The 27,060-nt window shown below is 38.2% G+C and overlaps 2 protein-coding genes across 2 annotated transcripts; one reads left to right on the top strand and one right to left on the bottom strand.

Annotated features, from left to right (window-relative positions):
• Positions 1 to 8,096: 8,096 nt before the first annotated feature.
• Positions 8,097 to 24,353, bottom strand: LOC110886768 (BEL1-like homeodomain protein 2). The gene is made up of 5 exons (XM_022134610.2): positions 24,095 to 24,353; positions 23,127 to 23,995; positions 21,949 to 22,331; positions 14,932 to 14,992; positions 8,097 to 8,780 (listed from the first exon to the last, which is right to left on the bottom strand). The coding sequence occupies exons 2-5, from the start codon at positions 23,931 to 23,933 to the stop codon at positions 8,211 to 8,213; spliced, it is 1,821 nt and encodes a 606-aa protein (XP_021990302.1). The 5' UTR covers positions 23,934 to 23,995; positions 24,095 to 24,353; the 3' UTR covers positions 8,097 to 8,210.
• LOC110886769 lies at positions 17,081 to 18,879 on the top strand. Its single transcript, XM_022134611.2, has 2 exons — positions 17,081 to 18,348; positions 18,585 to 18,879. Exons 1-2 carry the CDS (start codon positions 17,172 to 17,174, stop codon positions 18,617 to 18,619), a joined length of 1,212 nt encoding a protein of 403 aa, XP_021990303.2. The 5' UTR covers positions 17,081 to 17,171; the 3' UTR covers positions 18,620 to 18,879.
• Positions 24,354 to 27,060: the final 2,707 nt, after the last annotated feature.

Raw genomic sequence — 27,060 nt, 5'->3', positions numbered from 1 at the left:
CAATCCCTGGCCTTGTGCCCCGGTCGATTACACCGATAACAAACTCGAGTACACTGCCCCTTGTGATGAAAATCACACTTGCTGCACAAGGGTAGCTTCCCCGCATATGATCCCTGCCCTGATCTGTTACTCGAGTTCTGATTTACTGATGCTGTCTGACTGAAACTGCGGGTGCTGCCAGTATCCGTCTTCTTCTGAGGCTGTGCAGAGTTGGACCCCTTGTCCGCATCGTTCCACTTACGTTTGCCATCAGCAGCAGATGCAGTGGAAGTAGTGGCAGCTGTGGTAGTGCTAGAAATACGAGGTGGCAATGAGTCGCTCTCCACCTCCTGGTCAACGATTTTATGTGCCAACCTAACAATCTGGGTTAGGTTATTGAGGTTCGCCGCTGTAACTAAACCCTTCACCCGTGGAGGTAACCCCTTAATAAACAACTCGATTCTTCGTGGCATGGGTCGGGACAAGTTTGGACATAAATCAGCTAACTCATATGACCGCTTCACATACGCCTCGATTTCAGACCCCACCATTGTCAGATGATAGTACTCATTCTCTAACTTCGCTATTTCATCTCGAGGACAGTATTCCTCCCTCATCAGTTCCTTAAAATCATCCCACGTGGTGGCGTTCGCCGCCTCAATACCTAGCAGTTGGACCTGGGCATTCCACCAGGTCAAGGCACCATCCAGAAGCGTGCCTGCAGCAAACTTTACCCTATCCCCAGCTGGGCAGTTACATATCGCAAACACTGACTCCGCCTTTTCGAACCAGCGTATAAGTCCCACAGCCCCTTCAGTGCCACTGAAGGTCTGTGGCTTGCAATCCATGAAAGTTTTAAAGGTGCAGACCGGTGGGTGAGGCTGGTTTTGTGGCGCCGGCTGACCTATTAACGAGAGAAAATAAACCAACAAGTAAGACTCAAGTTCACGACCCAAAGGAAAGGAATGTCTGGTACATGCCATACCAGCCTGATAAGCTGCCAAGGCTGCAGCCACCTGGGCGTTGAGTAATGCTTCTAGCTCAGCTTGGGTCATATGGATTTCGCCACGCCCACCACCGCGGCCTCCATTACGTCCACCACGACGACCTCCACCACGTCCGTTCATGATTCTACAGGTATGGGGAGAAGTAACAAATTAACAGACTATTTCAAGCAGATGTCAAGTATTGCTATAGTATTCACAGTTTTCGAGGTTCTAATACAACACTGACTAACAACGCGGGATTCCTTTTTCACACTAGTCGAGATTTACTGGGACTCACATGCACCTCACGTTGTTATTATGTGTGCACCCATAATAATAACCTGATTTGCATGCTTATCTCAGTTCCTCCCTACTCATGTTAAAAAGGTTTCCCAAATTCATACAGTACGACCGTCGATATCACAACATAGAGCACGTAAACCCAAGAAGAGTTCCACTCTTAAAACACGTAGTATAGACAGATAGCATAGTAATTCGTATTGTAATATCATGCGTGCGTTCGAGTGTGATATTAATCATGAGTATGTACTAGCTATGCTATGCAATAGTAAACAAGAGACGAACCTTGCTGCCTGGAGCTGAGTGTCATGGTCCATGTCGTATCAGTATGTCGTATCAGTTCAGTTATAGTCTGGTTTTATAAAACATTTTTAAAACCAATTCACTATAACCAGTGGCTCTGATACCAAACTGTCACACCCCCAAAATTACCACCTAGGGAGTGTCCCTGCTAGGCGTGTGACAACTAGCAATGAGCCACCAATTACATTGAAACACAAGTTTGAAATAAAACTTCATTATTTAAAGATACTGAAATCCCAACATAAGTTATTCAAAAACCATAAGTTTAGCGGAAGCGTTAATGTATCGTAATATAAATGTTATCCAATCAATCATAGTAAATAAATGTCTAATAATAAATCCATCAAGCAACCATGACCACTCGCGCCCTCCAGCCAGCAAGTTCCTGCTTTCAACGCACCTAAGGACCTGCGAGCATGTAACACACGTATCAGACAAAGCTGGCGAGTTCACAGTTTTAGAAAACGTTTGTTACCCGGTGTATGTAAAACAGTTTAATACCCAATGCAAGTAATATTGTTAATATCTCATTTCCAAACACGGACGGCTCACGGACTGCCCTTCCCACGTACTCCTATCTAGTACTGGGCCAGACTGGGTCATTAGTTCACCTCCGTCCTCTACAGGCACGGGGTGAGGGTGCCAAACCTAAGTAGCGCTACTAACTAATACCCGATGAGGGACTTACAAAAGATGATAGGTGAGAATATTAACCAATATACCCGTTTTTACCCAAAGACTTATCCCCCTCATGGGATACCCACTGACTGTCCCCAACCACTGGGACGCATGCTCGAATGTAGTGAACTCACCTGGGATTGCTCGGTAGAATTAATTATTCGTTTAACCACAGTGATTTACCAAGCCCTATGATATTCACATTTAACAGTCAGTTTGCATACAAGCACACCACATATTCTTTCACATTTAATCATCAACTATCTTTCGATTCACATTACACATCCTTCGATACATTGCTCATCTTTCGGTCTAACAATTATCACAATTATCACAATTATGTTTCGACACATCTTTCGATACACAGTTATCATCTTTCGCTTCATGGTTATCTTTCGACACATCAGCTATGTTTCGACATAGTTATCTTTCGACACACAGATTATGTTTCGGTCAACACAACTATCTTTCGGTCAACACACTATCTTTCGGTCAACACAACTATCTTTCGGTCAACACACTATCTTTCGGTCAACAGAAACAGAAACCCTAATCATACGATCAGCAATCACGTTTTGTGTTTTCACCAGGAATCAGTCTGTGAAAGTGTGTGAGTGAATGCATATAGGTGCTGTAACGTTCAAACAGATCATGATAACCGAACAACAATGATTAATAGCCTATCCGATTGACTAGAATGTAACCGATTAACCCTAGTCCGATTCCCCAACCCGAAACCATTCATCCATTAACCCTAATCGATTGAACCCTAGTTCTATGCATGAATTATCTATCAAACAATAACACCAATCATCATCATAACACAGAATCGTCAATCAATCACCTATCAGTTGAACCCTAGTTTTATGCATGAATTCTCCATCGAATAAGATCATGTAATCGAGAGTATCACATAGAAACAATATGCAAAGAATCATACTAACCGAATGATGGATGATGATACGATGTTGATGATCACGACAGGGAGTTTCCTGAGTTCTGCCGTCGCCCAAAAAGGTTTCTAGGGTTTGGGATGTTCGAATGATTCTGTGCAGTCATACTACGTAACTGCTGTTAATATAGGTAAGGTTTTGGGCCGGTGACTAGTTGGGCCGAAAGTTAAGGCCCCACATCGAAGGATCGATCGAAGGATCGATTATTGTCTCGAAGGATCCTTCCTAGGTCGAAGGATATGTTTCGTGATCCTTTGAAGGTTGAATGATCCTTCGAAGGTTAGACCTTTCGGTCGAAGGATCCCAACTTGAAAGATGTCCTAGTGTAAATCCATTATTCGAATACGTTACTCATTAACAAGTACAAGTTTGTAACATATACCCACTAACACACAAGTCTAGGATATGTAAATACAACAAAGGAGTCGGGAAATAGAATAATACTAACCTCAAGAAGTCGGGTTGTCACAGACAACACCAAGTCAAGAGGTTCATAGTAGTTAGTGTGCTAAACACCTCGTGGAAGAATTTTACTAAATATTATATCTCCGATACTGTGGTGGTTGTCACGTGTTAATAATGATCATGGCAACTTCCCGATATTATTAAGGAGTGTGATGCCCGTAACTAGGGTCCTCTCACTTTTTGCATTAATACACACATATTCGCTCACTTAATATAGCGACTTTAAGTAGTTTTCATGTGATAATGACTGTGGCAACTTTTCGAAGAGGTGTATCATTTTGTAACCTTAACTAGATCCATTTATACTTTCGGATAATGATCTTTTGGAAGTCCATAATCGACCCACAAATACCTAACACCAAGCTCTTAGTGTAATACCTAACACCATTAGTGTAATACCTAACTAGCATTAGTGTAATACCTAACACCAAGCTCTTATTTCACTCCCCCATAAATTATAAACATATCTTTAGTGCTTTGCATCTACTTGAGGATATTCTTAACTACTTCCCAATAGCTCTCGCTAATGTTCTATTGATATATGCCCATCATATTTAAAGCATATGAAATGTCAAGTTTAGCGCATAACATGACATACATGAATGATCCAATTACAGAAGCATATAACTCTTTCCATTTTGTAATCTTTAATATTTTTTTTTTGAAAGATGAACTTCATTAACACACGCGAAAACCTCCGACTCTCCAAGGCGGAGAGAAGAAGGCCGCTAGAAACATTACAATAACATTACACTAGACCAGCCTTTCCAATGCTTAAGAAAATCTTTATGCCTATTCGAAAACAAAAGAAATCCAAAGGCTTTAATCTCAGCCACAACCTCCACAACATTGCTCCTCTTTTGGTTGAAAATACAATCATTCCTAGCTCTCCAAATACGCCAACAACAAACCATAACCATACCTTTAATAATATGTTTGTGCGTAGCCGATAACCTATCTACCTTGTGAATATCCAGAATATCGCTCACACTGAAAGCAAAATAGTTTGGCAGCCCAAGCCATCTTAACACGCCATTCCACACGCTCATCGAAAACGCACAACCTGTAAAAATATGGTCTACCTCATCCTCACCATCCCCACATAACACACAAGCAGTATTTTCAACGTTAATATTCCTTCTCAATAACGCCAACTTGGTTGGAATCCGTTTCAACATAAGACGCCACATAAAATGTTACATTTAATGGGCACCCATTTACACCAATCAAGTTTTGGATTACTTACACCTGGGCGCAAAGCCGCGAGCCACTTCCTGACCGCCGCAGCCGAAAACGACCCACCAGGATCGCCGTCCCACCTCCACAAGTCTGCGCCCATCTTGATCTGTGTCTGCTGCGCAACAGACATTAGGGCCTCAAACTGAAACATCCCCTCAGCCGTAGAAAGAGGCTTCTTCCAAGACCAAGAAGCTACAATCACTTGATCAACCTTCTTCACTCTATCGCCCACTGTACACCGTTTGGCAGCCTCTAACTTGAACAACGCTGGGAATCTGTCTTTCAACACACCATTTGGAACCTAATCGTCTATCCAAATTCTAGCACAGTCCCCATAATCCACTTCACATTTCAATATATGGATAAAGGAAGAGCCATTAACCTTAATCTTATGACCTTCTTGACTATATTGACCCAACCACTAGAGTATGTGCTGTTAACCGAAACATAACCCATTTCCGTTTCGAGTAATGAATGGCATCAATAATCATCTTCCACAACGACTTCATATATACACTAAGGGGTAATATATTGACATTGATGCTAAATTACACTAAAGGGTACGTAATATTGTCAAAAAAACCCAATCACATGAACTGGGTGTTCAAATAAAAGGCCAATAAAAACACCCAATTCAGAAAAACGTCATGAAAATACCCAGTTAAAAACGCCATAAAACACCGAGTTCAGAAAAACGCCATGAAAAAACTCAGTTGAAAACACCATAAAACACTCAGTTCAGAAAAACGCCATGAAAATACCTAGTTAAAACGCCATAAAAACACCTAGTTCAGAAATACGTCATGAGAAAACCTACTCTAAAACGCCATAAAACACCCAGTTCAGAAAAACGCCATAAAACCCAGTTAATTTTTTTCCCGAAAAGTATATCAATAGTATACTCGTTGGAAAGATAAAAAAAACGCTGAGTTTTATGGTGTAATTTTTTTTTGAAAAATAATCACGTATAAAAAATTTATTGTCATTTAAATAGGATGGGGGAAAATGGCATGTGATTAGCATGTGCACCTTTGTTTGGATCTTCCTATTTTACACCTCCTGGTAGTTCCAAGGCTCCTATTATTTACAAAAACTTTCGAAAAATAATTACGTATAAAAAAGTTTTTGTCGTTCTCTCCTGATTATGTTCCTATATATATATATATATATATATATATATATATATATATATATATATATATATATATATATATATGGGAAGGTTATGAGATATTCGAGTTCAAATATATTAAATACTATAAACTTTCATATTTAGTCCCAAACTATTTTATTGTTTATTTAGCCCCAAACTATTTTATTGTTTATTTTTAACCCAAAAACTTTCATATTTTCAAATTTTCCGTTTTTCGTTTCGTTCTAAATTTTGTGAGTTAACATGCGTGTGTGGCTCAACGTTTTTACGTTTCGTCCTAAATTTTGCGAGTAAATATGGCGCAACGTGCATGTATGGTTCAACGTTTTTACGTCTCCTAATTTTTTCCCGTTTGATAGGTTCGTCACGACATGCTGGTCTTAAATCATCTTAGTTATTACTTTCTGTACTAATTTCTTCGCATTAACACACCGCAATTTCAGTGTTAGTTGTTACTGACGATGGTGTGGTATTGGTGCTATTTATCAAGGTTTATTCCCTCACCGCAACGCAGAGGGGCTTAATACTAGTTACATATTAGTTAGCAACATATATGTATATAAGATATATGACTTCAAATATGTTAAATATTAGTTAGTAACATATAAGTATTTTGAATTATATCATATTTTTAAATATGGTTAACTATTTAATACTTTTTAATTAAAAGTTTTGTTATATACTAGTTCTAATCTATTTATATAGTTACTCCCTTTGATTTGCACAAACTAACATACTTAACTACTAATAGTCTAAAATTACGTTTTAGGTATTAACTTTTCATTTTGTAACGTTTGGAGGTATTAACGTTAATTGTTTGTTAAACTATTAGTACCTAAGTATTTTATTTTGTGCAAACCACAGTGACTAACTATGTTAATACCCTAGAAGTTAGTACCCCCAAACATTATAAAATGAAAAGTTAATGTCCTAGAAGGTGATTTTAAACCATTAATATCTAAGTATGTTATTTTATACAAACCACATGGACTAATTATGTAATTAACTCTTATTATTAATATTAATATTAATATTAATATTATTAATACTAATTAATATTATTATTATTATTATTAATATTAATATTAATATTAATATTAATATTAATATTACAACAATTGTCAGTGCTTATAAATAGTAAATTATTAGTGCCTTATTTTTGTTTATACTCCTGATCTTTAATAAGTTTAACAATTGATGCTCTAATTTTAATTAAGTAATATTTTTCTTTCTTATTATTTAACTGATTTACACTACACCATTTGAACTTTAATTAGCTATCATTTAAGTTTTTAACAAATTTTCTGTTACGTGATTTTTTATTGGTTTCGTTTTTTATATAATCGTTTCACGTGTGTTATTTTTATCTACTTTCGACATGAATATTCGTAATATTGTTTATAAACCGACTGGTTGTTTTAAAAGCTTTTTAAACTGCGAGATTTAAATACATCGCTATGACGTGTTTGTTTTTGTGATTTTTAACGTTGTTTTTAAAACGATTGGTTGTTTTAAATGATTTTAATCGTTGAGAGTTTTTAAACTGCTCGGTGCTCATCTCTAAATATATTATTGTGAGGTATTTTTTAATCTACATTTAAACCGACTTGCTATAATGCACAATCGTCATATTTATCTTTATATACGTTTTACTGTAATTTTTGTTCTAATAACTTGGCTTTCGTATCCAATAACATAACTTTTACGTGATTTTTGAATATTCTGTCGCGAAGTGGATTTTTATCATTACTTTTGGATTTTCTTATTTTTATCTATATTTCGAGCCCCACGAAACGTGAATAATAACTAACTAGTTAAAAACATTTAAGAATATTAAATCGCGTGTGGTGAAGTTAACATTTACGAAAACTAAAGATAAGAACTAAAGAAGCCATCACTACTTTGGTGGGGTGGTAGACGTTTTTTGCCTTTTAGAGAGAGACCAAAGTTCAATACCTACCGTGAGGTAAACAAAATGTAATTTGGTGTAATCTTGAGATTATGTAACCTTTGCCATTGTAAAAAAATAAAAATAAAAAAAAACTGAAGAAGCATATGAGATTCAAGGTATAATAATAATAATCAAGTAAAAATTAGACCGACAACTAAAAAACATAATATGATCAATTACATAATAACTTAAAACACCCGAAATTAACTAAAAAAAGACGCCTTCTCCGGTAGGTTTCCGGCGTGATGTAACCCTAAAGTGAGTGACACGTCACCAGAATTGGTCCCAAATCTTACAAGTCTTGACCCAATGTCAGCAGCATCGTCTCCTGCGGTGGTCCTGTATTCAGCGCCGAACCCGCTGCTGGGTTGGCATGTGTCACCATCAAAGGGTTGTGGTGCCACGGTGGTAATGCCGCCGGTTGTGTTTGAGATATGAGAGTACGAGTAGGACATATTAGCAGCTTGGGTTTCTGAGAGACAATATTGGGCATTGATTGCAAACACTGAAGGGTCGTTTTCAGAGTCATTGATTTGGGATCCTTTTGCATGTGTTGATGTTGTGGTGGTGGTGGTGGTAGAAGCTTGGTCATTATTATTGGTATTATTTTTGTAACTATGATATTTAGGGTTTTCTTTATCTTTTTGTTCTTGATCATCATCATTATGATCATTATTATGATTTTCAGCTTCTTCTTTGCTTTCTTGTTGGTACATTTCTTCTACCATGGGTTTCCACAACCTGACCCTAGCATTTATGAACCAATTTGACACCTGCAAAACAAACACATGTACACATCCATCCTTGTTAAACAATCCAATCATGCTAATACCACTTTGTGCATTTAAATGTAGTTTTTACAAACAATGCAAAATGAAAATACTTTATTCTGTATTATATAAAAATAATGAGTATGGTAAACATGGGCTCCTAGAAAGCTCAAATCAGCTCGAGGCTGATTTTTTTGGAACGGCCAACTAAATCACCGGATAAGCATCAAGACTGATTTGCAAAAGCTATTTTGAAATTGTCTTTTATTTTAAACGAGTCGAGCCCAAGTCAAGTTACTCATTTATTGCCTTGCTCGTTTGGCTTGCATAAATTAAAATTCAAATTCTAATATGTTTAACATATATAACCTGAAGTTATATTATATCATATTATTTTATGTGTGAAGGTGCATGTTAAAAATATTATTATTGTTTTTATACATATCAATATACGTAAAAAAACAAATTAGCTGAGTCGATCAAGCTCAAATTTTAACTCGTTAAGATAAATAAACCCAATACAACCACGCTGGCTCATTTATTTACTTCGAGCATTAAGCCGAGCCCAAATTGGTTCGGCTCGTTTGTATCCCTAGTAAACTTAGAATATTATTTTAGAGTAATTACCGAAAAACCGTAACATTTTTGTAAGTCTAACATCTTGGTCCTTTTCATTTTAAAACACATTTAATATTCTTCTTTATCTTTTCTTTTTTCCCATTCTGTCAATCTTTATGAACCATAGTTTAGCACTGACTTCAGATCTTCAATCTACATGAACCCAATTTCAACATCATACTAATAGTTTTGCATGCATATAAGTTTTACTAAGATGGTGAAAAACTACAGAATGAAGAGATGAAAGTAGCTGTTATAAACAGGGTTGTGATGATCAAAAGGGGAAGAGATATAGTATAGTTGTATTTCATCATGACTATAACAGCAGTGCAATGAATGTGACCTTTGTGATGGACTGTCATTTTGTTCTGACTTCTGATAAAGGAAAGGGTACTTCTTATTTGCTGTGTTGTGTATTATTCATGTGAGCAGTATTTCATTGCATGCAGTATTTGGTTTACCACATAATTGTTGTGCTGTGTACATGGTACAAATTATCATATCCCTTTCAAAATATAAATCAATCTTTTTCATCCATTGTAAAGTCAAATAAATGCTTGATCTATAGCCTCAAATAAACTATGTTTTTTTTTTAATTTTGGAAATTCTAAGTGTTAAGTAACATGAGGTTCAAAAGTTACATCAGAAAACAACAAAACAAGGTAGGTATTATATATACATATATCTGCCCTAAAATTCTATAAAAAAATATAATAACTTTATTTTTCTCAATTTAATTTTTCAAAGGCAAGGAAACAATTTTATAAACCTAAAATCAAATAATTTTATAAACCCAGAAATATTAGACAAATGATAATATAGCCAAAAACATTGAGCTAACAATGTTTTCAAGGAAAAGAAACTGATGGGTTTGTATGAAACATACAGAATAAATGACCTAATACAATGTTCAAAAAGTTCGTAGCTCAAATGAATCTTGAAACTTGAATGAAGTTCGCTCGAAAAAATTAGCTCGAAATCAGCTTGTTAGTAAATGAGCTGAGACAAGATAAGCTCACTCGTTTGGACTGTTGGCTCGCTCATATAACTAATTAAAATTACAGCCAAAATATCCATATCAATATAAATATGTTATAACTCAAAATTACAACCCAAATTTTAATCTATATAAAATAAAGTTTATGAAATTTGTAGTTCATAAGTTCTGCATTTTATGAATGTTAAAAGTATTATATATATATATATATAGAGAGAGAGAGAGAGAGAGAGTGTGTATAATGTACTTCACGCCTTAACATACATTAATGTAGGTCCAGGTTTCGGGACCGAAACCGTGATTTTATGTTTATGTTCAAAGATGGAAGAGATAAGAGAGATGATAACAAACAAACTTTGTATTAATCCGGTAGTAAACATTACAAGTCGGCCCGGTTACATGACAACCGAACTAATACCAAAGAAGTATACATCCGGGGAGAAACCAAGTGGTGATTTCTCCCGGTGAGGTCCCAGACCTCCTCACACTCTCTTGCACACACTTGTGCTCTCACACTTGTGTTGCAAATGACAAAGTGTTGGTACTTATACCCAAACACAGGCTGCAGGTCGAAGGATCAGACTGACTGGTCGAAACATCATCCTTCGATCAGACAGTCTTCGAAAGATACACATATACCTCGAAAGATCACATATCCTTCGAGGTCCATCTTCAACCTCCGATGGATATCTTTCGAGCTCATCGAATGATATCCTTCGAGGTCCATCCTCCGATGGGTATCTTTCGAGCTCATCGAAGGATATTGATAATCCTTCGATGCCTTATCCTTCGACACTCATCATAGCACAACCATACTTTGTCTAGCAACACACACATGGTCAAACCAACAACCCTCTCGTTTGACCACTTCAAACGAGCGGGTCTATACACGTTCGTTTGACCGTTTCACTAACTATTACAATTTCAGCATAAAATAAAACTAATCTATTCGACAAGCATCGGACACAAAATCTGCATCAACAAATTCCCCCTTGTCCGTTGCTGTCGAATGCTGAAAATGCAATTGCAATCATCGATCTTCAGTCAAGTAATCATCTTCTGTGTAAACAAATTCCCCCTTGACCGATGATCCAGGTAAGTAGTATCTCGACGCTCATTGTATAAAGCTTCCCCCTAAGAGTACGCGCATCCGTGTTTGAGTGTTGTGCAATTTCCTCAAAGGACTCAATTGACCGATCTTCCGCTGATCTTCCAATACTCCAACCGGCATTTGATAAGGGTTCCATTCTATAACAACTGCATCAAGTCTTGATCTTTAAGCATACCTATGATTGCGTTTAGAAATTTACCGAAGAAATACCGAAGAAATTCAACATATTTTTATCCCCCCCATTTCTTTGGCAAAATCTCTAAACCTTAACAGATTCTTTCCACTTCAAAGAAACTGTCGTCAAATATTCACCAATTCCCTCCACCAAGCGGAACTGTTGTGTTTGGCCCATAATAGTCACGTTACCATTTTTGCCATTGCATTGGTAACCGTGACTACCCCACAAATTTTTTTTAAACATCAAGTTTTCATCATCTCTTGTGTTTATCATGCTGCATCACCCCGCGTGTTCCCAAAGCCCGTACGAATTTTGATGTTGAAACTTTGAAGCCCGGTTTGAATAATCCTTGCGAACACCCGACCCGACTCCAAGTGAATTAAATGATTAACCCCAACAAACTGTCTGAGCTCATAAAATTCCACAACATCTGGATCCTTCGAAACATCTGCATCAAACGAAAGATAACCACCAAGACAGCTTCGAAAGATGATCTTTCGTAAGTCTTTCGAGCGCGTGTCACATATCTTTCGAGCATCTTTCGAGCACATGTCACAGATCTTTCGAACACCTTTCGAAGTTGGACATGGCTGATCCTTCGTACACTTCAGAGTTGATCCTTCGAAGTCTTTTTGATCCTTCGAAGAACTGATGATCTTTCGAGCACTCCTGTTCATCTTTCGAATCTCCTTGATCGAAGGATGATCTTTCGAGATCGAAAGTTATCTTTCGATGGTTCTGACACAAGGACAGAAAGTACGACAGGTTGGTGAAAAGTTGATGTGGTAGGTGACCAACTTTCGCAAATTTCGAAGCATGAAAATTTGAAATTTGAATTTTGTTTGATCCTTCGAAAACTGTTCAATCTTTCGATGGACAAACAACATCTTTCGAAATTTGAAGCTGTCAAGAACATCAAGAACACGGAGGACTGTTCATCTGCAGATCTGACGAAAACACTTTGTATACAGTTTTTGATGATGGAAACTTGAAGATTTAGGAGAAAAACATAAAACCCAACACCCGGTTTAGCACAGATCTGGATATCCGGGTCCAGATCTGGGTTTTTCTCATTTTCACCTTTTTACATCTTGAACAAAAACCCACAAAAATCACAGATCTAGAGCACATGTGACTTAGTAAACGGTTAGTTTTACTAAATCGGGCACCATGGCTCTGATACCAATTGTAGGTCCAGGTTTCGGGACCGAAACCGTGATTTTATGTTTATGTTCAAAGATGGAAGAGATAAGAGAGATGATAACAAACAAACTTTGTATTAATCCGGTAGTAAACATTACAAGTCGGCCCGGTTACATGACAACCGAACTAATACCAAAGAAGTATACATCCGGGGAGAAACCAAGTGGTGATTTCTCCCGGTGAGGTCCCAGACCTCCTCACACTCTCTTGCACACACTTGTGCTCTCACACTTGTGTTGCAAATGACAAAGTGTTGGTACTTATACCCAAACACAGGCTGCAGGTCGAAGGATCAGACTGACTGGTCGAAACATCATCCTTCGATCAGACAGTCTTCGAAAGATACACATATACCTCGAAAGATCACATATCCTTCGAGGTCCATCTTCAACCTCCGATGGATATCTTTCGAGCTCATCGAATGATATCCTTCGAGGTCCATCCTCCGATGGGTATCTTTCGAGCTCATCGAAGGATATTGATAATCCTTCGATGCCTTATCCTTCGACACTCATCATAGCACAACCATACTTTGTCTAGCAACACACACATGGTCAAACCAACAACCCTCTCGTTTGACCACTTCAAACGAGCGGGTCTATACACGTTCGTTTGACCGTTTCACTAACTATTACAATTTCAGCATAAAATAAAACTAATCTATTCGACAAGCATCGGACACAAAATCTGCATCAACAATTAACGTACTTCACGAAATATATAACATGCGTAATTATTTTTTTGACCAAAATAACGTGCGTGATTTTGGATCCCATTCGTGATTATGTGCTCCCATGCGTGATTATGTGCTCCCATGCGTGATTATATGTTCCATGCGTGATTATACCCCTGATCCAACGGTTACCATCGTCTCCTACGTGAAGTATGATAAGCCGTGAAGTATGTTAACCTTTCTCTATATATTTATTAGCATGTGTAAAAAATTCAAGTTTTTAAATTATAAACGAGTTTGCTCGAGTTTTTAACAAGACGAGCTTAAGTTCAACATTTTCAGCTCGTTAATAAATTAAATGAGTTGAGCTCGAACTCAGCCTGATAATGAGTTAACATGATATACTTGTTAAACAAGGTTGTATTAAACAATGTAAGTTTTCTAACTACAAAACTAAATATTTGTTACAAAGTGTAGGAGGTATATATGCCACATTCAAATTGTTGTTGGTGTAAATTAGTACTTTAATTATGCATGATGATAATTGAAATATAAGCATCTAACAAAATTACGAGACCGGGCTTATAGCTTAGCGGTCGTGGGAAGTGATGGAAGACCGCTGGCCGAAAGGTCACCGGTTCGATTCATAATCCTGACCGGGTTTTACCAGTCCTGCACTGTCGTGCCTTCGGGCGGGTGTAGGGTCGGGTTTTCCCCTGAACTGATGGCTTGGTGGGCTAGGGGATTCGTGCGTGGGGAATAGAGGCCGCCGCGGCTAACCTTTCAGCCATTGGGTGCCACGTACGAAGTACCCGGCGTTTATTATGTTGGCCGTTAAAAAAAAAAAAAAATCAAGCATTAAATATTTTATAAGGTTTACTTAATAAGACCAAAATATATATACACATACAGGCGTTAATTAGTTGTACTATATGACATAGATGATGATATTAATTGAAAACATAAATGAATGAGAAAGTTGATGACAACAATGGAAGAGGACAAAGGTAAAATGATTAAAGACGAAAGCACGAGAAAGGAGGCCTACAACTGTTTCTATATTTCATGTACATAGTTTTATTTATTGCTTCTCTGAGTGTGCAGGTGTGGGTAGCTGATTGTTCTTCATTTTTCTTGTCAAATTTCCATAAAACTGATCCCTAGTTTTTATTTATTTATTTATTTGGGTATATTTTCCTTTCATATGATTATTATTGAGGTTTGTTTAATGAAAATGAAAGCTCAGCCACAATAAACACACTCATATGGACATTATTTTCTTTAAATATATTATATATATATGCATATATGAGAGAGAGAGAGAGAGAGAGAGAGAGAGAGAGAGAGAGAGAGAGAGAGAGAGAGAGAGAGAACCTGGTTTCTGGAGAGGCCAGTCTGCCGAGACAACAGGTGTTTATCGGCATCGCTAGGATACCTGAGAACGACATTATCCAATTTAAATGATGATTTCAAGCTTTAAAAGAAAACGCATTTCATATACTACTAGATACATTTAACCTAATTATGTTCACAAATCATTTGTTTATTTATTACTGAATTCTCTTTCTTTTTCCCTTTTAGAGAATCTTGCGTCAACACAAGACATAAGACAAATTTGTACAATCACTCTCTAGATTTTTTTTCTTCATTAGATTCTGTCAGGTATCATTTGTCAGTAATTGTACCTCATAACACTTAAACTGTTTTATTTACATATATATTTACCACTTTAGCATTGTTTAATCTAAGTGATTATGGTGTAAACAAGCAAGTCTAGCTCCGCTCATTTAATTTACAAGAGCTCAACTTAGCTCGCTTCGAGCTCTATTATTAAAACTTGAGATTGGCCCGTTTATTATATTATTGATGATTAACTTATAGACATTTATATGTACAGTTTTTAGGTGAGTAGAGGTGGTTCACTAGTATTAGATTCTATCACTCCCATTGTCCAATAAAATCATGCCATGTCATCAACCAAATTTCTATCACTAGTGATAGAAATGTAGGAGGGGCGGTCACCGTGGTAATTTTATCAAATACATATTCAAGTGAATGTACACGTGTTATCCAAATACATGCAAGCCTTATCCAAATACATGCAGATCAGAGCCTTATCCAATCAACTCTCAGCACTCAAAATTTTCTAACGCGTGATGAAAATAACGCGTTCAAAAAATAACGCGTTGATTTGGTGCCGGCGGCGGTGTTCCGTTCGTTTTTAACGCGTGATCGTGATGGTATAACGGACCACCCTGTGTGGCCTTATATGTAAAACTAAATATATTATGTAGTTACTTGAATCATAATTTTTTTATATAATCAGTTATTATGTATACAAATTTAATGTAATAAACAAAAACTAAGTAATAGGTTCTTTTGGTTTATGAGCCTACTTATAAATGTTTATTAAACGGGTTATTTATTGTTTGGGCTCTTTTAAACTTGCTCATTTTAAACTATCTTCTACAATTCTACACCCCTATATTGACTAACCCTTAAATAGTTTGTCGCTATCTTGTTGTAATTTTTAGTGTAAGAAACCTTCTGAATTGACCACCAAATCAATCAAAACGACAGATTCTTTCGTCTTGCAGCATCTTTCCCTTCAAAAACTTTTTGGCCCAATCATTAACTTACATGTGTTGAAAATTAATGTTTTTACACAATACAACAGGTTTACGAGGTTAAAACTTAAAAGAAAGAATAATCGACTAATGCATATTATGAAAGAACCACTTTATCAGCTTTATCGTTGGGTAGGCAACATCAGCCTGCACCACAAATACTCCTGCTTTTCTATCTTTATTTCTTTAATCGCTCTCAATCATAAAGTTTACCCGACACACACAGATCCCTAGCATTGTTTAAAGCACACTCTTCTTATCCATGACTTCATCATTAACTTTTTAAATTGAATTTTATTATCCAAAGTATGATTATTATCATTCTCACATTCTCACAATTCGACCACTGAACACTCATATATTTCACTTTCGTTGATAAGGCAAGCTCACTCGCATAATAATCATAGATTTCAACTCGATTCCGCTCATATGAAATGAGGACATGTGCATTCCTTGTGAGCTAAATATGAGCGCAGCCGAGTGGAAATCAAATGTAAATTGAGTATTAATTTATGATGATTATGCAAGTAGGATTGTGATTGATAACGGAAATGAAAAATACGAGTGGCATTAGTTAAATTGAATTATTAGCCAATAAGTCATAGTTTATATAAATAAAATCTAATTTCTTTAAAATATTAATTCCCACCATCACAATTTCTTTTTCTTGTAATTATTAGTATATATTATATTTGTATTCATTATCTCCTAATTATATTGTTTTGATTTCCGAATCGTTGCTATACATAGAGTAGGAGAAGTCAATGATTGTAACTATTTTTTATTTCCAAATCGTTGCTATACATAGAATAGGACAAGTCAATGATTGTAACTGTATAAATATCAACATTAGTGTGAATGGAAGGCATCAAAAAAATATTTTACCAATCTTTATGGTATCAGAGCCCCTTCTTCTCTGATATCTCTAATTCTCATCGTAGCCTCCCTCCACTTCCAGTTTCTTTTCTTTCAACCTTTTTTTTTCCAATGGAAAACAAGAACCACCCTGCTCTAATGGTGACAAACATTCGGAACTTTGTTCCTTTCACACTCGAAATGGAGAGCGGCCAGTATAACTCATGGGCTGAGTTGTTCAAGATTCATTGTAGAGCTTTTTTAGTCTATGATCACATAGACGCCTCTGTCCAACCTCCCACCCTTTCCGAAACCCAAACAAACTCTTCCGATAAGGAAAAAGATGCCACACCGAAACCCAAAGTCGTTTCTCAAGACGATATTGATCTCTGGTATCGTCTGGATGCTATTGTCCTCCAATGGATATATAGTACTATATCCAATGATCTTCTCCACACCATCCTAAAAACCAACGCAACCGCACTCGAAGCTTGGACCTCTCTTCAGGACATCTTTCAAGATAACAAGAATGAAAGGGCTCTTTTCTTAGAGCATAAGCTTGTCACCACTCGACTCGAAAATTACCCCAACATGTCCGCTTATTGTCAAGCGGTCAAAATGCTAGCCGATCAACTCTCAAACGTTGGTGCTCCTGTCACAAATCAGCGAATCGTGCTTCAATTAATCGGTGGTTTAACCTCTGCTTATGATGGGATTGCTATGATAATCCAGCAGATTAAACCTCTTCCCGGTTTCTATGAAGTAAGATCGCGCTTGTGCATGGAGGAATCTCGGAAGGCCAATCAGGCCCACTATGAAGCCGCTAGTTCTGGATCGGCATTGCACGTTCATCAACCTCGCCCAAACGGTGAGTACCGCACTCAGTCAAATCGCGGCCGTGGAAGAGGCCGTGGTGGCCGCGGACGGGGCGGCAACCGTGGACGCAACGACGGCTCAACTCAGTCATATGGCAGAGGTTCTGGCTCTAAGGGCGGATCTCACGTCCCAAACACTCAAGCCTGGCCCACTTCTTCCTACGGCCCACAAGCCTCCGGCCCACTACAAAATTCTCAATGGCCTTATCCACCATGCCCGTATCCAGCAACCCCTATGCGCCCACAACAAGGCCCATACACTGGACAAGGGCTCTTAGGCCCACGCCCACAAAACCACCAGGCCTATGCAACTTCTGAGCTATCATACGCACCTACCGATGTCGAACAAGCACTCCATGCATTGTCTCTCAACTCATCTGAACCACAAGGGATCTTCGACACCGGGGCCACGGGACACATGACCAACAACTCAGGTATTCTCTCATCCTATTTTAATAGTGGGCCTCTTAAACACGTAATTGTCGGAAATGGATCAAAATTACCAATCCTTGGTATGGGGCATCGAACTCTACCTCCACCTTTTCCACCCTTAAAATTAAATCATGTTCTTCACGTACCTAACCTTATTACCAATTTGATATCTGTACGTCGTTTAACACGTGATAATAATGTGTCTGTGGAATTTGATCCTTATGGTTTTGTTGTGAAGGACTACCGGACGCGGACACCTATCCTCCGATGTGATAGCACGGGAGACTTGTACCCGCTCACTCTCAATTCCGGTTCTTCAATAAAGAGTCCAACTGCCTTGACATCCATCTCTCAAGACATTTGGCATCAACGCCTCGGACATCCCGGGCGATCTATTTTTAAACTTTTGCAATCTAGTTTACCTTCTGTCTCAAATAAACCATTGTCGAATGTTTGTTCGTCTTGTGTTCTTGGAAAACATATCCGTTTGCCTTTCAATGAATCTAGCAATTACACATATTTGCCATTTGATATTTTGCATACGGACTTATGGACATCACCAATACCAAGTTCAAGTGGACACAAGTACTATATTTTATTTCTTGATGATAAAACAAACTTTCTGTGGACTTTTCCAATTGGACACAAGTCTCAAGTTTTTCCAATCTTTCAACAATTCTACATTTTTATTAAAACACATTTCCACTACTCTATTAAATCAATTCAATGCGATAATGGTAAAGAGTATGACAATAACAATTTTCATAAATTTTGCAACGACCGTGGCATCTCTTTTCGATTCTCTTGTCCGCATACATCATCCCAAAATGGCAAGGCGGAAAGAAAAATCCGTTCTATTAATAATATTGTTCGTACGCTTCTCGCTCACTCCTCCACTCCCAATCATTTCTGGCATCATGCCTTGCAACATGCCACCTATCTTCATAATATCATTCCTACCAAAGTCTTGCAAAACCAAACTCCCACTTCTATTCTTTTCCAACGTAAGCCCACTTACTCACATCTACGCGTTTTCGGTTGTCTGTGCTTCCCGCTTTTCCCATCCACTACTATTAATAAATTACAACCACGGTCTACACCTTGCATCTTCCTAGGATATCCTTCTAACCATAGAGGGTGCAAGTGTTATGACCCCTCCACCCGTAGAATATTTATCTCGCGTCACGTCATTTTTGACGAAACATCCTTCCCATTCACCAAATCTCATCAACCAAACTCACAAACTTATCATTTTCTTTCATCAGATCCACACCCATTATTATGGGATGGTAACTCACATACAACCCCACCTGAACCTTCCACATTTAATCAGACCCAAAGCCCACCACCCTCTCCTCAATCAGCCCAATCCCAAGGCCCACCCATTCCTTCCCCTACCTCAGCTCCAACCCAAACCCACACCTCAGTTCCAACTCAGGTCCAACAGCGTCCAAGCCCGGACCCTACTCCCATGGCTCCTCCAACCGCGGCCCAACAGCATCAATGCTCGTCCCAAACAAATATCTCACCCACTTCACCCAATGACCCAACAAATCACTCCCACACTACATCCACCTCCTCCTCTGCACCTCCTACAGCAGACCCCATTGCCTCTTCTTCATCACCTGCACCTCTCCAAGCTCAACACCAAATACCTATAGCTCCCTTAATTAACAATCAACGAACCATACACACTCGAAGTATGTCCGGTATATCTAAACCCAAACACGTTCTCAACCTAAACTGTTCCACATCTATCTCTCCCCTTCCACGTAACCCCATCGATGCCCTTAATAACAAGGATTGGAATGCGGCCATGCACGACGAATACAAAGCCCTTATTGAAAATAGGACTTGGGTTTTGGTTCCGAAACATCCAAACATGAACATTGTTCGAAGCATGTGGATTTTTCGTCACAAAAAGAACTCAAATGGCCATTTAGAACGGTACAAGGCGAGACTAGTGTGTGATGGTCGCTCCCAACAAGTTGGGGTCGATTGTGGTGAAACCTTCAGTCCGGTTGTTAAACCCGCGACGATACGAACAGTCCTAACCTTGGCAGTTTCTAATGCTTGGCCGATACACCAACTTGATGTGAAAAACGCCTTTCTTCATGGTAATCTTCAAGAGACGGTCTATATGCACCAACCTTTTGGCTTTCGAGACAAACGTTATCCCGACCATGTTTGCTTGTTAAAGAAATCATTATACGGTTTAAAGCAGGCGCCCCGAGCATGGTATCAACGTTTCGCGGACTACGTATCTCATATGGGTTTTCAACATAGTAAGTCTGATCACTCTCTATTTATTTACAAAAAGGGTATTGACATCGCATATCTTCTACTATATGTCGATGACATCATCTTGGTGACATCCACGGACCGTCTGCGACATCATTTCATGAGATCGCTATCCGCTGAGTTCGCAATGAAGGATCTCGGTCCTTTAAGTTTCTTTCTCGGGATCGCTGTTACTAGACATGGGAACTCTTTGTTTTTATCTCAGCATACTTATGCTCTTGACATTCTTGAACGCGCCAAGATGACCACGTGCAATCCCACTATTACGCCTGTCGATACAAAGCACAAGCTTAGCTCAACCGATGGCACTCTTCTTTCCGACGGCACCGAATATCGTCAACTAGCTGGTGCTCTACAATATTTAACGTTCACTCGTCCCGATATCACCTATGCGGTCCAACAGGTGTGCATGCACATGCACGCACCTCGAACCTCTCATATGAATGCTCTTAAACGTATCTTGCGTTACATAAAGGGAACAATTGACTATGGCCTAACAATATCCCCAACAGTGTCTTCCTCACTTCTATCCTACACAGACGCGGATTGGGGAGGATGCCCCGACACGCGTCGTTCAACTTCCGGCTATTGTGTGTTTATGGGCGACAATTTACTATCTTGGTCATCTAAACGACAACCTGTTTTATCGCGCTCCAGTGCCGAAGCTGAATACCGCGGGGTTGCTAACGTTGTCTCTGAAGTATGTTGGCTTCGTAACCTATTATTAGAGCTACACAAACCACCTGTATACGCTACATTGGTCTATTGCGACAATGTAAGTGCCATCTATCTCTCTGGTAATCCCGTCCAACATCAACGAACAAAGCACGTCGAAATGGATATTCATTTTGTTCGAGAAAAAGTAGCACGAGGTCAGGTTCGAGTTCTCCATGTACCCTCCCGATACCAAATAGCGGATATTTTCACGAAAGGCCTTCCACGGGTGTTATTCGAAGACTTTCGGGCCAGTCTCAACATCCGACAACCTCCTGCTTCGACTGCGAGGGTATATTAGTATATATTATATTTGTATTCATTATCTCCTAATTATATTGTTTTGATTTCCGAATCGTTGCTATACATAGAGTAGGAGAAGTCAATGATTGTAACTATTTTTTATTTCCAAATCGTTGCTATACATAGAATAGGACAAGTCAATGATTGTAACTGTATAAATATCAACATTAGTGTGAATGGAAGGCATCAAAAAAATATTTTACCAATCTTTAGTAATAATGATTCATCAAGACTCAATTTTTATAACCATATATCATTAGGAAAAGGGAGAATAAGAGACTTACGGGTGTAGAAAATGCTCGAAAAGCCATGATCTCAATATATTAACCGATCGTTCGGGTAAGCCTCGTTGAGGTCTCCATGCTTCTGGTTCCATCATCCCCATTTGATGGAATGCCTTTTGTTGTCTTAGGCTTTGTTCCAACAATTTAAGCCTTGGTGTCTCTCCTTTGGTCACCCCAGAAGTAGCCACATCTTTTTCACCCAATAACCCACAGATGTGCTTCAATTGGGCTGCTATTGCATCCTTTAAACACCGAAAATGGCGAGACATGGCCTTTCGCGCTAATGCTGTGTATGGAACAGCAGCCCCTAAACCCAATACCATGTCGAATGAATTTACCACTATTTGCATTTGTTCGCAGTAGTGATTGTATCTCCGATCCACCTAGTTTTCATTTTGATATTTTAACCGAAAACATGTTATGATAACTCTAGCAAACAACACATTTACAGACTTTAAATGCCCAACACATGTTTTTTTGATGTCTCATTGTACATCATAAATTTCATATGATAATTGATAAAAATAATCGTTCTTTTCTAGAGATTTGAAAATTCTTATAATGACAACCAAAATATGTTTTATATACATACACAACTAATTAACTGTTGGTGATATGATGTTAATGGTATAATAAATTAACAAGATTTAATATTCTAAGACATTTGAACAAACTAATCATTCTTCAAACACGTCAAGACATCGTAAGGTGATGAAAACTACTTCCCTATCTAAAGTTTAAAGCAATTTCTTGGAAAATATATGAGCATATAATAGCTAAAGTTAAAACTCTAGTCCTCTACCTAATTTCTTTATTACAGATGACGAATTCATGTTTTTCTGATGTGACAGCGCACGTTTCTTGGGACTCCTTATTGGAGATGCTCTAAGTGCGTAGATGAATGGAGGAGAAAATTTCTATGTTAGCATGCCAAGATTTTTACCAAATTAAATTGTACCCCTAACTACATAGTAGTGATAGGTATTACATAATTGAACTATAACAATTTTCAAGAAAATTTCTCTAATGGCATGTCAAGATTTTTAATCAAGGATCTCTATTTTGAGTCCTAATTGATCTGGTTACAAGAACTTTAACATCTATGTTCAATTATTGATTCCAAGAACTCTTTAGATAGAGAGAGAGAGAGAGAGAGAGAGAGAGAGAGATTGACTTGCCTCATCAAGCATGGCTAATAGTTTAGTTTTCCGCCTTTGATGTTCAATTCTTTCAGCAGATGACAAAGGACTGAGATCCGTAATCGAAGTCGAAGATGCACCACCACCGCCTTCGTCACTGTTACTCGGATTTAGATTCGTGTCACGTTTCGATTTGGACTTGTTTATCTTCAATTCACCTCTTCCAATGCTACAAAACTCTTCCAGCAGTTCTTGAGCTGCCTTCACATATCTAGATGTCCTCAATGCTTTCACTACACCTAAAGTAGAAGACGATCCATACCCGACATGAATTGGATGTTGTGTTGGACTCATCAATTGCATATTCTGATACGGATCGCTTCCACCACCGCCTCTTTGATTAAAACACAACATCCCAGTTGCTGGATCATCACCTATTCTTAACTCCTCAACCTTAGCTGCTTCCAAGTGTTGCAAAGTAGAAGATAAAGATAAAGAAAGCCCATGGCTTTGTCCACCACCAGGAGGTACCCATGGGAATTGCGAGGACATGTGATGTGTTGATGAAGAACTTGAAAGAATATTATGGTGATGGTGAGAAGAAGATTGAGAGGAAGGAGATTCTTGTGATGGGTTCATCACAAAAAGTTGCATGGCTTGAGCAGTGTTACCATACCAATCTCCAGCATCCACATTCAAGTCTTCTTTTTGGTAGTTCATTTGGTTTTGTACCGATCCGGTACTCACGCCTCCAGTCGAGAAATTAAACATCTCGGACAACATCCCACTGGTTCCCGCATCTTCTAATCCCACCAGCGAGGCAGGCGGTAGCTCAAAACCTTGCATCCGATCCGATTTTTCTTCTATTGATCTTGAGAATATGGTGTTTTAAAACTTCAATATCATTACTGCACACATACATAGATCGGTTTGTATAAAATCCAGATACAAAATTATTGTTGAAGACATAAAAACAACAAAAAAGGGTAATATAAAAAGAATCGTACGAGTGTCTTCTGATGCTTTGCAGAAATCGAGTTGAGTTATTTAACAAAAGGAATAATCCAGAAACGGTGAAGTCTTAGAATATGTAAAAGATATATACAGTCTATGACGTGACTGTCGTTTTTTCTCTTTATTTGTCTATGTGTCTTCCCTTTCCTATCTATCTGTTTGTCTTTCACAGTATCCAGTGTTCTCTGCAATCGCCTTCTGAAAGAGAGAGCGTGCGTGAGAGAGAAATGGACGAACTAGTTTGTATATAAGTTAATGTTTGTATGTAACATGTGTATATAAATATAATATCGATACTTAATAATGCAAACTATATACATGTAAATACGTACGCCATGAAGTAATGTGTGAACCTCACGAGTTACCTCCGACCAAATAAATTGTACCAATGAAATTAATTACTTTCATTTTGTTTTTATTACAAATAGTTTCATTGTAGAGAGCTCCTAGGGTTCAAATAGCGACATGATTTGGTTAGTGATGTTCTTTTTGACATATTCAGATACGCTGGTATTTCTGCTAAGAAAGAGGCACCCGTTAATTTTTTAACAGACCCGTTGGAAGGGAGATCTACCCTTCGACCAACCGACATTCTGGTCTTTGGATGGGTAGGAGGAAAACACGCCTGCGTGGATTTAACAGGGGTTTTCCCGCTTGTGGGCTTAGGGAGTAGTGCTTTCACAGTGGGTCATGCTGCTTTAAAGGCTGCTTCGGGTAAAGTGATCAAGCATGAGAAAGCGTGCATTGACAACCAACACGTGTTTATCCCATTTGCTTTTGATACTTTTGGTTTTCTGGCGCCAGAGGTTGTGGACCTAGTTAGTCGAATTCAAAGGGTCATGCATAGTAATGTTATGACCCCGAGATCTATGGACGTAGTTTTTAAAAGGCTTAGTTTTGCTATTCAAAAAGGGGTAGCGGCAAAACTTGTTGTTCGTTTACCAACTAGATATAAATTATTAAATTTCAGACAATTTTTAATTAAAAATAGTTAGAATTCAAAACTAACAATCGTTATATTTTAATAGAAATATATGTCATGCATGTCATACTACTATGTCAAGTAATAGACCTTGTGATTAATGAGTACAATTTCAAATGATATTATCACATGTAATTATACCAAGTCCACGTTCATGTTTATGTGATGTCAATAACGTGATAATATATGTCAAAAGTACAACTAGATTTGAAAAGTAACCTAGTGAACATATCCAATGTCGGAGAGCCAAAACGTGGAATAAATATGAGACGCTAAGATACTCGTACGACCTCAAATCGTTAGTAAATTGTTCTATTTTTTTTTTAAACAACATACATACGTAAAACAAATCCAAATATTTGTAAACTCCTTTTCCAATATTCTCTTCAACTCACTTTTAAACCTAAAATAATGCATTTATATCCTACATAAGAATCTTTGAGTTGATTAGTTAATCATTTGTAAACAATTTTTGTTTAAGTTTTGGAGATGTTATAAAATTGCCAAGTAAGTGAACACAAAAATAGATAAGACAACACTAGATGTATAGTGCTTCTTGTAGATTTTAAAATTCCACCTATCGTTTACTTCTTGATATTCAACTGGGAGTTTGCCTCCCATAGTACTCTCTCTAAATCAGAAGAGATAACTATTACAACATCTTACTAAGAAGTTAGTGATCACCTCTTTTTGTTACACTAAGTTTGATATTGAATATCAATCTTGTCGTACTAATCTTGGTAGAATCACCACACTCTTTCTTTTTATAATTAAGTGCACCTATAAATAAACCATAGAAGTTAGAGTTAATAAAGTTTACAATAACCGTTCAAAAAAAAATAAATAAAGTTTACAATAATAAACCCATACAAGCTAGAGTTAATACAGTTTACAATGATTAGCACATAATCATTTTTTTGATAATGAAAATGACGAGCCATAAAACTAAGAGTTAATAAAGTTTACAATAAACCAACCGACTCTTCATCCGCTTTGAACAAAAAGTACCATCCGGCAGTCAGGGATGGCCGGAACTTCCATCAGACGGACTGGAACGGACGGTGCCTTTCACCATGGACGCAGTCAATAGGGGAGATAAGGAGCATAGAGGCATAACGTAGTATTATGTGTCAAGACTTCCAGAGAAGTGCAGCTCGAAAGATGTTACGGAGGCCCTATCAGACTTTGGCTTGGTTGAAGGAGTTTATATCGCGAGGAAACGGGACAAAAATGGATATCGTTTCGGATTCGCTAGTATCAAAGGGATTAAAGATCCGAAGGAGATGGAGTATATGATGAAAAATGTGTGGATGGGTAGTCACCGACTCTTCATTAACGTGGCAAGATTCTCCGCGGAGAACGAACGGACAATGGAAAGTGGGAGCAAGCGGTTCTCCGGTGATAAGGAAAAGATGAAGTCGCAGGAACCTTGTAGACAGTTCAACACGGTTGACCGGAGGTTTTACACCTTCACGTCCAGTGCCAAAACATACGCCAGCACGGTGGTCGGATATCAGCCTAAGGTGGGCTCTCCGAAAGAAGTCGTCGTCTCGGATTTTGTCGATGTGTTCGCCGAGTTTCATGAGAAAGTTGTCATTGGGAGGACGAAGGATGTATGGACGCTCAGGAAAATTAACGTGTTGCTAAAGGAAGCTAGTCTTGGCGGTGTGACTACTAAGTACATAGGCGGACTGTGCGTTCTTATTGTGTTCGAGACCACCTTCGAGGCAGACATGTTCTGGGCAGAGGCTCCTGGTTACGGGTGGTTCAGTAGTGTGGAGACTTGGAAAGGTCAAGCGATAGCCTTTGAAAGGATAGCATGGTTGTGTATACACGGTGTCCCTCTGCATCTTGCTGGGAACGAAGTTTTCAACACGATTGGGAGAAGCTTCGGTAGAGTCATCCATGCTTCTCAAGGATAAAGTGATGACAATTTTCTTATTTCCACATGTGTGGGCATCATCACGGACACGGTAA

Source organism: Helianthus annuus, chromosome 15, assembly GCF_002127325.2.
Source record: "Helianthus annuus cultivar XRQ/B chromosome 15, HanXRQr2.0-SUNRISE, whole genome shotgun sequence".
NCBI lineage: Eukaryota > Viridiplantae > Streptophyta > Magnoliopsida > Asterales > Asteraceae > Helianthus > Helianthus annuus.
Note: the sequence above shows the minus strand (reverse complement) of the source record. Positions and strands in the feature narration are given on the sequence as shown.

Coding starts and splice junctions, on each gene's coding strand:
- LOC110886769 (XM_022134611.2), top strand. CDS start 17,172: ATGGAAAACAAGAACCACCCTGCTCTAATGGTGACAAACATTCGGAAC. Junction 18,349..18,584: donor ACACATGACCAACAACTCAG/GTATTCTCTCAT, acceptor TTTGTTGTGAAG/GACTACCGGACGCGGACACC.
- LOC110886768 (XM_022134610.2), bottom strand. CDS start 23,933: ATGCAAGGTTTTGAGCTACCGCCTGCCTCGCTGGTGGGATTAGAAGAT. Junction 22,332..23,126: donor TATTAGCCATGCTTGATGAG/GCAAGTCAATCT, acceptor AATGAAAACTAG/GTGGATCGGAGATACAATCA. Junction 14,993..21,948: donor TTCGAGCATTTTCTACACCC/GTAAGTCTCTTA, acceptor TGTCGTTCTCAG/GTATCCTAGCGATGCCGATA.